Raw genomic sequence first — 14,352 nt, 5'->3', positions numbered from 1 at the left:
GTAACCTCGAGCTGATTGGTCCACGGTTAGTGAGTATTCTGAGATGGCATGATGCTAAATGTTTAGCCGGACTCACTTTGGGACATCGGTGGCTTACATTGTGTTACACTGTGTGTGTATATGTTTAATTAGTTAATTAGATGTGTGTTTAGAATATATTAATCTGTGTGACAGAAGTATAAATACTAATCCCCTTTGAAGCTTGTTCTGGTCAAGAATCACCCGCTTCAACAGGAAGGGCCCGTCTGGATGATATGTTCAACGACCAACCACACTTAGATATTTTTTTATGTGTTTTTTTTCAAGGGCGGTAAATCTTAAATCGACGAAACCACAATAATGGATTGGTGTGGTGTCTTGTTCAAATCATGGCACAGCTGTCTCCACAAATAGTTAAACATACAGCAGCAAAGGGATGATTGGAAATGTGTGTTGACTTTGCGGTCAGAATATCCTTCCATCTGCAAGTAATAAGTAACGATCGTTTAATGGATATATCTCTGAATCAAAGCAGCCGAGTTATTGGGGATGTCAGGTTTTCTTGCTACTAACTGCGTCTTACGAAGGCAAAAACTGCGCAAACTCAAATCCTTCGAAACGTAGTTCTCACAAACTGACTCCTAAAAGCTGCGTAACCACAGCCAATCAGATTGGAGCTTGTCGTTTTGGGAAAGCTGTTGTTTGCAGCATGTATCGTACAGCTCATGAACGGTCTGTGGGAGTGCTGTCTGAAGCCGAGACATAAATACGCTGCCGTACCTGCGCTTTAGCTTGTGTGTGGCGGCATCATTCATTGGCCATTTTGATTGATCTCTGACAGGTCCAAGGCGGATTTTCCTCTGAACTAGTTTTGCTTCCAGCCCCACGTGCTGCACGGCAAACAGATCCCCTCTCCGCTCTTCATGTGGTGAGACCACCATAAACAGGACAGACCAGTATCCGCTTCCATTCAGCACTGGGCAGGAACTGGCCTCTCATAGATCACAGAGCGCCACTGACGGCCAGTCTTTGATTAGAGTCTGAAGTCAGTTTACACAATCTATTCAAAAGAGATGTGCTTCATCACAGTGTTTGGTGCCGCATTTATACATCTGTCCTGCAAAAGCCCTCAAAAGTGTCTTTGCAATCCGTGGGTGTCTGAACTCAATGGCTCCTGTGTGAACAGTGGAGTTCAATCGAAATTCTGCCGCGTATCACTAGCTAACAAGACCGTGTCCCGCTTTTATGGCCTCACAGTGGTATTGCTGAATGACGTATCGCTATTATTGTTGCTCATCAGATTTAGGGTCAATAATTGGAACGAACTCTTAAAGGGAATTTTTTTTTCCAAAATGTGTATATTTGACTTTCTACTGTGAAACTCAAAAGAAGTTATTTTAAAAAAGACATCTTTGTGTATTTGTTTTCTTTTGTAATTTGTACAGAAAAAGAACAAAACAAAAATGACAAAACAATGAAAGTCAATTGGGTCCAATGTTATGCTCTTTTGGACCCCATTGACTTTCATTGTATGATCTAAAAAGATTTTTTTTTTTTGACATTTCCCCCCAAAAATCTAAGACTTTGAAGTGGGCCAGTAAGACACCCATCAAGCATTCAGATCACCCTGGCAACCACAGGTCTGAAGATCACACACTGTAGCAACACCCTAGCATCATGATGGCGAGTTTTGCGCTGGCAAACGCCACTCGCATTGTCTTGAGAATGTTTTCTCACTGGGTTTTTAGGCTATTGTAGACGTGGATTGGTTTTGCAAACGCTCATACAGTAAGCAGCTTGAATAAATGTGCTGTGTGTAGGTTTGAGAGCCGAGCAGCTGTATTTCCCAGCGCTTTCAATGGCGGCCCACTCCTCCTGGAGTCTTGTAATGTGATTAAAGGCTATTAATCATCAAAGCGTCTCTCGCGGGACCCCTGACTCACGGGCCGGGGGAAGAGCAGGGGCGGGACGTGTCAAGAAAGCTTTCAGCCGACACTCGCTCGCTCACACACCGATCACAGAAGATCAGGGTCACCTGCTACCCACAGACCCATGAGCGTAATCTCTAGGTGATTTTTGGTTGTCTTGTATGAGCGGGAGTGAAGAACATCCCTTGTTTGAAAAAGCCAAGTTCTTTATTTAGATTCGCACAAAGCTACAAACACAAATGAAGTGGCCTCAGATATGCAGTGATTTTGGATTGTAGTTTGGACAGGGCTTAGCATCACTACGTCGTAATTATCCGTGGAAAACGTGGGGGTTTTATTGAGTCTGATTTTCCGACCCAAAGGGGGTGTCAATCCTTAGGGGCGTGGCTTGGACTTTTAGGGGGCGTGGCATCATGAATCCGGTCAGATTCTAGGTGGCATTGATCACACATTTTGTGTACTGTTGTTGAAGAATCGTTACAAAGACTGGCAGATAAGACTATTAAATTGGCCGATTCATGAGATGACGGGCTTGTGTGACAAAACTACTTCCCTGTGACTGCATGAGAATAATAAAATACATAAAAATGACCATTTAAAACGCTTCTGCACATCATTAATTGTGTTGAAAAGAAACAGGTTCATAGAGAATCACTTTGTTCCAAATTAACATTTGTTACTGTGATTTCTGAACACTCACATCAGAAAATGCCAGGTGAAAAAAACCTGTTATACTGGGAATGTGTGTATTGTACTTGACCTCTCTTTCTCTTTGTTTTCTCCCAGGTGGTCTATTTTACGGAGATGCACAAGATCTTCACTGAATTGACGGATCAGATTGACCAGGGCGGGTTGACAGATGACCAGAGAAAACAAGAGAACGAGGCCAAACTCAATGAGTTGCGAGCGCTGTCCATCGTGGCCGATGACTGAGACTGAAAACTGTGTGATTTTAATGTCAACATTTATTTATTTCTTTTTCTGTTTGTTACTTTTCATTGATAATGAAGTCTTATTCTGAATATTTTGTTGACAGATGAAGCCATCAGCAAACTTCCTAAATGTTTTTTTTTTTTTGTCTTTAGTCTCTACAACTGACCAATGATTGATCATAGAAGTACTAACAGATCATTTGCATGTTTATCATTCAGATTTTCCATCCACCAGAGGCCAAATTAATATTTAAATTCTAATGGCTAAAGCTTAGTTTTCTATGCGAATTGTTTTTAGAGTTCACACACTACTTATGCATTTTTTAAAGCGTCTTTACAATATAGTGCAACACTGGAATCGTGCAGAGAATCAACATTTATATTAAACTGTTGATGACTGATATGTTACAGTGCGATTGTCATTTAACAGAAATCATGTAGGAACTTGATGCTTTTCACATGCATTTAAATGATCCTCTGCCTCCCTCTACTGACACATCTGAAACAGCTTTTCTGTTTGTGTCTGACCTGTGTTTGTGCGAATTGTATTTGCTAATGAAGGAAAGTTTTGTTCATGTTATTTTTTGCTCTCTTTAGTCTTACAGCCATAATTCATAATGTACTACTGTTTGGAAAAGTTGCCAATTATTTAACTCACACATTTTAATCACATACTGACAATCAATATATAATGAAGTATTTTGTTAAGAAAATTATTGGTTCGTTTTGACGTTAATATTTGAACACTTTTGAAAATGATCTACAGATAAGTGGATTATTAAATGTGCCTTCACAGAGGTGATGTTGCTCACCATTGTCATGGGTTCCAATCCCAGGGTTAAAATGTCCATTTTGGATAAAACATCTAACATATAAATTAAAACTTACAGCGTGTTATTACAGTCCTGCTTTGCTTTTGAAATAACCAAAACCTTTTTCTCTAAAATTCTGGACCATAGCCTTATTCTCGAAATGTGCATATTTCTTCTTTTCATTTCTCAAATTGAAGTGTTCTTTAAACATAATGTGTTTGCTGTTGTTTAGTTGTCATACATCCTTACAGTAAACTGCTTTTGGACGTCCACTGTTTGTCTGATGTGTTTATATAGCTTTGCCAGGTCAAGGTGAAGACTTTAAACCTCATTTTAATTTTGAATGGACACCTTTATCTTACTATTCAAGTCTTTTTCATCCAAAGGGATGTCACTACACATCTGGGACCTGGGTTTGGACACAGTGATGGGTAAATTTGGGATTTGTAAACAACAGATTGACATCCGAATGCCTTTCACCAAAGTACTTGAGTGACGTCCCTATGAACCAATCAGAACTCAGGGGTTCGAACATCATTCTCAATCACCCAGTTTCTATAGACGCTATGTCAGTAAGAGCTGTGATCGTTATTCCACAGAAATTTGTAATAATTCATTGTCTTTATTCTTCTGTCAATAAAAGAAAGTAAAATACAGTACAGTTCTATCAGCTGCAATTAGTCAAACATTTACAGTTGAAAATACTCATTTACAGCAACACAACAAATGAAGCGAAGCATCAAAATTCATACAGATTGTTCTTTAGAGGTGCTCATAATTACAAAGCTGGAAAATATCTATAAAACTGTCTGAAAAGCTATTCTTTCCAATAAGTTCATCTGTTCCCGAATCTTGTAATATGCATCCCAATGTTCCTGATCTATGTGTTAAGATGAAGAGCGTGTCTCAGTTCACAAGCTGTCTAAAATGACCTAAAACTCACTCTAGATCACTAAATGAGAAAAATGTGAAGACTTCAGTCTTTATCATAAATTATTGAGAACGGTTTCCTGTCAGTAGCATCACCCTTATTTAGCAGGTTAGTTGAACTGTTTTAGAGGAAATGGCTTGATAACTGACGCTGAGACGCTGATGTGTGGTCTATATGGAGGATTTACTGTACATCTGTGCCATCTGCTCACTGAAGAGTCGTCGTAGATCCACACGCTTGCTCTTCAGGGTCGGCGTCAGGAGGCCGTTCGACACGCTAAACATTTCAGGGTGCAAATATAAGTCCTTCACCTGAGAAAGAGAAAGAGAGGGAAAACGGCTCAGACAGAATCTCTCCTCTGATGTTCATGAACAGCTGTATGCAAAAAGCTGGAGTGTTTCATTGATTTTGATGATAAAACCTTTCGGACGTCAAAAAACTACGTCCCTAAAACTATTCCTTAATAGTTGTAATCCGTTTAATTACCGGATAAGGATTAAAGGGAAAGTTCAACCAAAAATGAAAATTCTACTCACCACTAACGTTAGCTGCTACTTGCTTAAAGGAGAACTCCGGTCAATTTTAAAATTGAGCTGATTTTTTTGTACATTTGGAGTGCTGTCAGTACAGACAAAAACGACAAAAATCGGGGTTTCCTACACGACCGTGCTATCCTCTTTTTAAAATTCGCACCCTGTTGTCTTCAATGGGGCAAGTTCTAAACCTGCTTTTAGCCTCTTAACATCCTTGATTTGTCATTACAAGTGCACAGCCATGTGAGTGGTGTTATTAAGAGTGACCACGGTCAATCTGACTGCAATAGATGTGAAAGATATTAATAAAAATGATGTTAATTCAGCCAGCTCACATACCTGTATTTACTTCCTGTTTTCGTTCGAAGTCCACAGTAGGCGATTGTAGAGTTCGCGCGCGCGATCGTTAGTTATATAACTTACCAGTGATAAGTTCGTTCGTTTTTGTACTGACAGCACTCCAAATGTACAAAAAAATGAGCTCAATGTTAAAATTGACCGGAGCCCTCCTTTAATACACAAGAACAAACCTCACTAGCTCAAATGTGCTAACGTTAAACCTATTTTTGTTCTTACACGTCAAAGCAGAAGCTCAGCCATACTTGCCCATGTTTGTGCGTTGATCAACGATTTTATGTATGTTTTCGAATTCATTATTTGTAAAAAAAAAAAAAAAATGTATATGAAGTATGTAATACTGTAAAAAACAAAAAAATAACGTTGAATCTCTGATGACTCAATAAGTGCAGTTCGCCTTATTCTGTCTGATACACAATGATGACGTAATGTTTCATTTTACCACAAACATCATCAGCAAAACTTGAAAAGGCTCAGTGATTTTGAAGATCTTGAAAACTATAGTTGTGAGTATATGTTTGAGATGACGAATATGAGCCAGATGCTGAATGAACTGGGAAATGAGCTCTGACGATGACGATGGTTAAAAACATCTGCTCAAATTGAACCCTTCCAAATTCCAAAAGCTAATGAAATATGCATTTTTTATTATTATTATTCTTTTGTCATTAAAATATCAGGACAGTTTTATACTGTTGCGGCAGTAAGATCATCCATTAGACGCAAATATGTAATAATGATTGACGTCACTTTTGTATATTTTAAGGTTAAATCTAAATTAAATCTGTTCAGCATATAAAGAGATTGTGTCTCTCCAGAAAACGTGGATTAACCTGATCAATTCAAATGGACTCTTATGAACGTTTTGAAGCATTAAAGTTTTGGTGACAGAATTTTCACTTTTACTCAATTTCTACCCAATTAAATATTTTAGAGCTTGGCATAACTAAAACATTTATAAATTATAAACATATTTTTAGCATTTTCTTAATCTACATGACTTTTCCAGGTCTAGAAATCACACTTTCAAAACTAGGCTTCTTCATATATCCAGGTTTAAGGGTTTATTTAAAGGGGGAAAAAAAAGAAAAAAAGTTGCTGGGGGATGAATTAAAATAAGAAATATATTGATTCTTAGTTATGTTAATGCTTGTTTTGTCTTATTTAAATCCTTTTTAAAGTCCCCTTCAAGTTTGCCTAAGAACCACTGGTGTAAAATCATTAAAAAATGGTTTTATTTGATTTTCATTTCTTTCACAAATGACTTCGAGATCCAGCAATAATTGTCAGAGCCCTGTTGAAGACCCCGACTAACATGGAGGTGAACTTGTGTCTTTACTCGCGTCTGAAGCCCTGAACACAACAAATGAACCGGAGGAGGCGGAGCCTCAGAGCCACACCAACCTATTACATCATCACCACAGACTAGCGGTAGTTTGAAGGCGTTTTCCAGCCAGAGTGTAAGTTGTTTCGAATTTCGTTTTGGCCTGATTTTGTTCAAATTGACCTCACACCAGTTGGTTCTTCGATTTGTGTAAATAACCCAGAATGCTCTACCTGCTCGAATGACTTGAGTCCAGCCTCCTTCCCCACTGCCGCCATGTCCTCCAGCACGGCTTTCTTCACATCCTGCCATTCAAACGGGATGAAGAGACCACGTGAGCATGTTCATCAGTTTAAATCTACTGACATCTCATGCTAAGTTGAGAACATGCAGTGTGCACACGTGTTAGGTGTTCTGGCATGTTTAACTCTTTCCCCGCCAGCATTTTTTTTAATCATTTTCACTAAAATCATGGCCACCAGAATATGTTCTTGTATGAATATCTGAACATACAATATTCTACAAGTAAGCACAGAGCCTCTGCTTTAACATTTTATTCTAGATTCATACATACTTTGTCAACACTTAAATGTGAGGTAGCTTTTTGTTTAAAATGTTGCTTTTTTATTAAACTGAGAAAAATGCGGATGGAGTCAAAACACAGATGGAGTCGATCGAGTCCATCTACACCCCTAAAGCTTCACAGTCCTATAACTCATTCTGGGTCGACATTTCATCCAGTAACATTAGGCAGTTTTGATTTTTACGCCGTTTAATGATCGCGATATCTTACATGTGCGTCAGCAATGCTTTAATTGCATATTTCTGATTCTTCTCCGCATGTGTTTTGATCCAGAGATTCAGTTCTCCTTCAGAAGATGTGTAATAGCGCCCCCTACCGTATAACAGTGAAAACATGGATTACCGGAAATTTCCATCAATGGCGGGGAAAGAGTTAATAAAGTTTGGTGACAAATTGGTCCCCAGAAATGAGTTAACTTTGCATGTGTACTGTATATGGCATTAAAGCTCACAGGATTTTGACAAAGCTCTTCATATGATCCGACTATCCCTCTTTCTTTGGCCCAGTCGACAAACACCTCCGGGTCTGGAACTACAACTCCTACAAGATAAGACTAAAAACAGAGAAGGACGAGGACGCTGTCAGTTTCACTGCACTAAAAACAGTTGTACTTACACGCATGTATGCTTACTTGTAGACTATCTCCGTGCACGAAGACCTGCAGAACAGGAACACAGCGAGTGTAGACGTTCTCGATCTTCTCGGGAGCGATGTACTCGCCCTGGGACAGCTTAAAGATGTTCTTCTTCCGGTCCACAATGCGCAAAGTGCCATTCTGAAAGACCAAATGTTCACACAGGATTTCATTCAGAACACTAGAAACAGTTCATAACTCTTACAAAGGAAAATATACACTGCATACAAACAGCTGTAATGACTTAATCCTGGAGGGACTTGTCTTTTTTTTTAGTTTTTACAGTCTAAAATGACTGAATTTGCTGCATATATTTGTGGCCTTTTTTCAGTTTTGTATAATAAAATTATTGAATAATAATGGCCGATAATGTGGAGATTGCTTGATTTTCCTGGAAAAGTAGCAATAAATCCCATTTAAAGTGTGCAATCCTTCTGGAGGGAGACGTCTCACCGGCAGCCACTGTCCCACGTCTCCGGTGTGAAGCCAGCCGTCAGCGTCCAGAGTCTCTCCTGTCCTCTCTTCATCCTTCAGATACCCTCGGAAGACACTGGGACCCCGGATACAGATCTGACACGTCGTGCATGTACAACACAGTATTCAACAGATAATACATTTGTTTCAATTAGCATTTGAGTCAAACGTGTTCCCAGAAGACCTCGCACAGTGTTGTTGTTACTAAGCAACAGCATTGTCAAAGGCCCGTGTTACAAGTCACTTGCCACAATTTCTGGCCAAATTACCCACAACTGCAGGAAAAGTATCCACATTTGGGTTGGTGGGTTAATTTCTCACTGTGATCAAGATACTGACCTCTCCTTCTCCGTTCTTGGCATAGTAGTTCATGTCGGGGATGTCGGTCAGCTTCACCATAGCGCAGGGTAAAGGAGCGCCGACATGACCTGAAACACATCACACTGCTGTAAGGCCAAATACACTGCATGCTGTCCGTTAAAAAACAAAACAATGAAATACAATACAATACAATACAATACAATACAATACAATACCAGTTCAAAGGTTTGGATCAAAATAAAAGGCATCTATACTGTTACAAAAGATTTCCATTTCAAATAAATGCTTTTCTTTTTTGTCAAGGAATCATGTGACACTGAAGACTGGAGTAATGATGCTAAAAATTCAGCATTGGCAAGACAGAATTAGATAACATCGATCCATCCATCGTCCTCTGCTTCTCCTTGCGGCTGTGGCAGCAGTAGGATCAACAAGAAGTCCCTTTCCCCAGATTCTTTCTCCCGAGGCATTCCCAGGCCAGCCGGGAGATACAATCCCTCCAGCGTGTCCTATTTCTGCCTGAGCTCTCTTCCCAGTTGGACATGCTCAGAACATCTCCACCAGGAGTTGACCGGGAAGCATCCTGAAAAAGATGCCCGATTCAATCCCCTCAACTGACTCCTTTTGTCTCTACTCCAACTCCTTCCCGGATGTCAGGGCATCGCACCCCGTCTCTCATGGTTAGCCCAGGCACTCGTACCCACAATATCGTTCTTTCGGTCACTACCCAGTGTTCATTTCCATAGTCATAGTCCATGGAATATAGACTGACTGGTAAATTGTTCCTGCTTCACAACACAGAACTTGTACAATAAGCACATCACTGCTACAGCCGTCTACCCATCAACCCCCTGCTCCGACCTGCCCTCCTTCGTGAACAAGACCACGAGATATTTCAGCTCCTCCACTTGGGGAAGCAGAGCAATCCACCTTTTTCCATGACTCTCCCCACCGCTTCACACTCTGTCGCAAACCACCCGAAGAGGACATCAGGACGACATCATCCGCAAATAGCAGAGATGCCACCCTAAGGCCTGCACCTCAAGATCCTGTCCATGAAAACCACAGACAGAATCAGAGAATCAGATACAGCCGGCGGAGTTCTGCCACTGATGGAGTTTTGGTTCCTTGCAACTGTCGCCTTTTTTGCCTTTGTTGCCATTGGCTTGGCTTGCTTAGTTGGGGACATTACATTTAACATTGAATTTAATATTCAACAATAATATTGATCTGCCTGCATTGACACTATTATATGAGAACTGAGCTGAGCAGGGCGATGACATCACTGTTTTCTCCAGAGTGCCTATATGGGTGGTCCTGGTCAAGACAATCTCCTGAACTCCAAACTGAATGTCAGAATGGGAAAGAAAGGTGATTTAAGCAATTTTGAGCGTGGCATGGTTGTTGGTGCCAGACGGGCCGGTCTGAGTATTTCACAATCTGCTCAGATACTGGGATTTTCACGCTCAACCATTTCTAGGGTTTAAAGAATGGTGTGAAAAGGGAAAAACATCCAGTATGCGGCAGTCCTGTGGGGGGAAATGCCTTGTTGATGCTAGAGGTCAGAGGAGAATGGGCCGACTGATTCAAGCTGATAGAAGAGCAGCTTTGACTGAAATAACCACTCGTTACAACCGAGGTATGCAGCAAAGCATTTGTGAAGCCACAACACGCACAACCTTGAGGCGGATGGGCTACAACAGCAGAAGACCCCACCGGGTACCACTCATCTCCACTACAAATAGGAAAAAGAGGCTACAATTTGCAAGAGCTCACCAAAATTGGACAGTTGAAGACTGGATAAATGTTGCCTGGTCTGATGAGTCTCGATTTCTGTTGAGACGTTCAGATGGTAGAGTCAGAATTTGGCGTAAACAGAATGAGAACATGGATCCATCATGCCTTGTTACCACTGTGCAGGCTGGTGGTGGTGGTGTAATGGTGTGGGGGATGTTTTCTTGGCACACTTTAGGCCCCTTAGTGCCAATTGGGCATCGTTTAAATGCCACGGCCTACCTGAGCATTGTTTCTGACCATGTCCATCCCTTTATGGCCACCATGTACCCATCCTCTGATGGCTACTTCCAGCAGGATAATGCACCATCACAAAGCTCGAATCATTTCAAATTGGTTTCTTGAACATGACAATGAGTTCACTGTACTAAAATGGCCCCCACAGTCACCAGATCTCAACCCAATAGAGCATCTTTGGGATGTGGTGGAACGGAAGCTTCGTGCCCTGGATGTGCATCCCACAAATCTCCATCAACTGCAAGATGCTATCCCATCAATATGGGCCAACATTTCTAAAGAATGCTTTCAGCACCTTGTAGAATCAATGCCACGTAGAATTAAGGCAGTTCTGAAGGCGAAAGGGGGTCAAACACAGTATTAGTATGGTGTTCCTAATAATCCTTTAGGTGAGTGTATATTTAAATTAACTAAATTAATAACTTCTTTACAACAAAAATGAAACATCACTGAACTTACTTAAGCTGGACTGTGACAGGAAAATAATGCAACAAAGTTTGTTTCCAGAAGAAAATACTGTTATTTCTGTAAAGCTGCTTTGAAACAATCTGTACTGTAAAAAGTGCTTTATAAATAAATGTGACTTGACTTGACTATAATTTATACAGTGAAGACTATGCAGTGATGTTTTACATTTGATTACTTTCTGTTGATAAAGACTGTTCTGTTTTTATGATTTGTTTCATAGGAATGCTGTATTTGTTATGCTCGGAGTTGTTCCTAATCACCTCTAAGAGAGGGAAAAGAATATGTTGCTTGTCAAAGAATAAAGAGTTGTCAGTTCATGATACTTTCTCATCTCTTCATTTTTTCTTTCAAATTCCTGACCACCCTTAGCGGATTCTCCTTTCCAGCTCTCTGGCATTGGCTTTCCCAGGTAGGCTGAGAAACATGATCTCTGATAGTTAAACACACCCTCCGGTCACACATTTTGAAAATGGCCAGGTGCTGTCCCTGATTCCCATGTGATGTTGAACAGGTGTGTCAACCTGGACAGCCCGACTAGATCCAGGGCCGTAAGTATCTCAGGGCAAATCCAGACCTTTTTAACTACCTCAGTGAATTCCGCTAAGAAAATCACTAAATGGAAAACAGTTATATTAAATTGTAATAATATTTGAAGGGTAGTGTATGTGAAACAGAGCACAGTATGCAACAAAAGACATCACGTGACCTCACTCTGCTGCATGTTTCTTTAAGAAATTAAACACAAACCTGCACTCCAGTCCCCCGGCATGGAGAAGGTGCATCCAGCTGTGCACTCCGTCTGCCCATAACCCTCAAAAATCTGGAATTATATTAAACAAACCGTCAATATCATGAACAATACTGGTGAAAATATCCCCTGTACAGAGTCAAAACACTTTTACTTGAGTATTATTCATATACTATTATAGTATTTATTATTATTGATTCATTTTATCTTTAAATTTTCATTTTTATTTTAGATAAGGTTTTAGTCATTTTGTTATGTGCTTTTGTCATTTTTATTAGTTTATCCATTTATTTCAGTAACACTTTCCAATAAGGTTCCAATAGTTAACTACATTTTCTAACATTAACAATGAAAAATATGTCTATTTCTTAGTTTATATTAATTTCAGCATTTACTAATAAATTATTCAAATTAAAAGTTCTGTCTGTTAATATTTAATGAACCTGAGGTAACATGAACTAACAATAAACAGTTGTATTTTATGAAATAACCTTATGTAGAACCTTAACAAAAATGTATATATTGTAGCAAATGTTTTGCTCATTGTTAATGTAAATGAATGCATTAACTAACATTAACTAATGGGACCTTATTGTAAAGTGTTACCAATGTTTCTATTTAGCTTTATTTTATTTCAGTTTCAGTTATTTTAATATTCAACTTTATTTTAGTCTGTGGCCAAGGCAACAATTATAATTTTAGTTTACATTGTTTAATCTAATATTAATATTTTAGTTAATTTGTGATGTATTTAAATTTCCAAAAATGTTTTTAAATACTTTTAGTTAACAATAACCATTGTTGGGGAAAATTACTTTTAAAAGTAATGCGTTACAATATTGTGTTACCCTACATAAAAAGTAACTAATTAATGCAATTAGTTACTTTTTTAGAAAGTAATACGTTACGCTACTTTTGTGTTACTTTTTCTTACCTGGGATGGGCTTGTTGTTTGTTTTTATTAACAAAAAAAAAAAGTTCAATAAGCCTCAGGCTGAAGGAAATGCAAATTCACGCCCGTACAAAACGGACAAACGCATTTCGTCACTATGTTGTTCTTCGAGCAAAGAAGATTTCAGCGAATAAAAAACTGACCCAATGATGAACAAGTAACAATAATATTCGCAATTACATAACGTTTTACTGAATTATTAAGTAAACCTGATTTCCTTAATTTATCTTTGTAAATAAACCTCATTGCTTAAATGGCTACTCTCTGCTGTCTCAGACAACGACATCACTTCCTGTCAGCCACCGTAACTTCCGCTGGTTGCAATTCCCAACCTCACCACTAGATGCTGCTAATAATTACACACTGCACCTTTACACTGAGTTTGCATTTCACTTTTTTAATTTATTTTAAGGAAAACTTCATCAGTTTTTGTGCAATGCCTGCTCAAATTGAGTCTAGACCTTCAATAACCATCATGTTCACACAAAGCCTCTGCACTTACTGACGATTTCTCTCAACATGAGGACAGGAGAGCTGTTAGTCAATACATGGGAAAAGTACACACACTCAAAAAAATGGTTTTGTGGCTCTGTTATTTTTACCCAAGTATGTTTTGTTAAAGTAACACATATATTTCTTTTACCACCAAAACACTATTGTATTGCATTTAATTAACTTAACCTGTCACTCAAAAAACAAAAAGACTCTTTAAACTTACTCAATTTAATTATGGACAGTGGTTCCACACAAGCACATTATTTTTTATTAACATTAATGGAATTTGTTAAATCTATGTAAGCTCCTTGTGTTGTGACAACACAACTGAATCAGATAGAATCTATGTGAAATAGTAATGTCCAAACAAATCAATGGAATTGCTTCCCTGTAACTGATACAGACTTAAAGGTAGGGTAGGTCGTTTTTGGTCTAAAAAACTTTTTCCCAAATTTGTTTAAACTTTCTATATATATCAATGCATAATTAAAATGTAAGTACTCTGATAAAAAGAGTATAAAAATCGAGTGACTCTAGACCGTTTAATCTGCACTAAACACAGCTCATTATTTCATTCCGGGACGAAACAATGGATTGGCTTAGGCGTCTGTCACTCTCTCGCAACCATGGCAACACCCCCGCTGCTACATGCGCTGCCCACATGCGCGCACTCGTTTGACTCGAGGAGGGTAAGAGACTAGTAAGAGACACAATTACATGCAAAACACGGCGTATATGTTATGAATCTTACACGAAATTCACCTTCATCACAGTGTAACTGATTGTAATGGGAAAACGTGTATCAATGCAACCTGTTTTTAGCTTTGCTTTATGTTACTAGCTCGTTAAC

General features: G+C 39.1%; 2 protein-coding genes across 2 annotated transcripts in view; one reads left to right on the top strand and one right to left on the bottom strand.

Annotated features, from left to right (window-relative positions):
* Nucleotides 1-2,840, top strand: part of bin3 (bridging integrator 3) — a 65,058-nt gene extending 62,218 nt beyond the window's left edge. The window contains exon 9 of the mRNA XM_056246867.1: nt 2,694-2,840. Within this exon, the coding sequence (XP_056102842.1) occupies nt 2,694-2,840 (147 nt within the window). The remainder of the gene's footprint in view (nt 1-2,693) is intronic.
* A 1,780-nt stretch (nt 2,841-4,620) lies between these two features.
* The window catches only part of acsl2 (acyl-CoA synthetase long chain family member 2), a 44,639-nt gene continuing 34,907 nt past the window's right edge, over nt 4,621-14,352 (bottom strand). The window contains exons 15-21 of the mRNA XM_056246863.1: nt 12,055-12,127; nt 8,827-8,915; nt 8,467-8,583; nt 8,011-8,154; nt 7,831-7,932; nt 7,030-7,101; nt 4,621-4,893 (exon numbers count right to left, since the gene is read on the bottom strand). Of these exons, the coding sequence (XP_056102838.1) occupies nt 4,753-4,893; nt 7,030-7,101; nt 7,831-7,932; nt 8,011-8,154; nt 8,467-8,583; nt 8,827-8,915; nt 12,055-12,127 (738 nt within the window). The 3' untranslated portion in view covers nt 4,621-4,752. The remainder of the gene's footprint in view (nt 4,894-7,029; nt 7,102-7,830; nt 7,933-8,010; nt 8,155-8,466; nt 8,584-8,826; nt 8,916-12,054; nt 12,128-14,352) is intronic.

The sequence above is a fragment of the Rhinichthys klamathensis genome, unplaced genomic scaffold (assembly GCF_029890125.1).
Source record: "Rhinichthys klamathensis goyatoka isolate OS25496 unplaced genomic scaffold, OSU_Roscu_1.1 h1tg000040l_1, whole genome shotgun sequence".
Classification (NCBI taxonomy): Eukaryota; Metazoa; Chordata; class Actinopteri; order Cypriniformes; family Leuciscidae; genus Rhinichthys; species Rhinichthys klamathensis.
The sequence above is the reverse complement of the archived record's forward strand: the minus strand, read 5'-3'. Positions and strand labels throughout refer to the sequence as shown.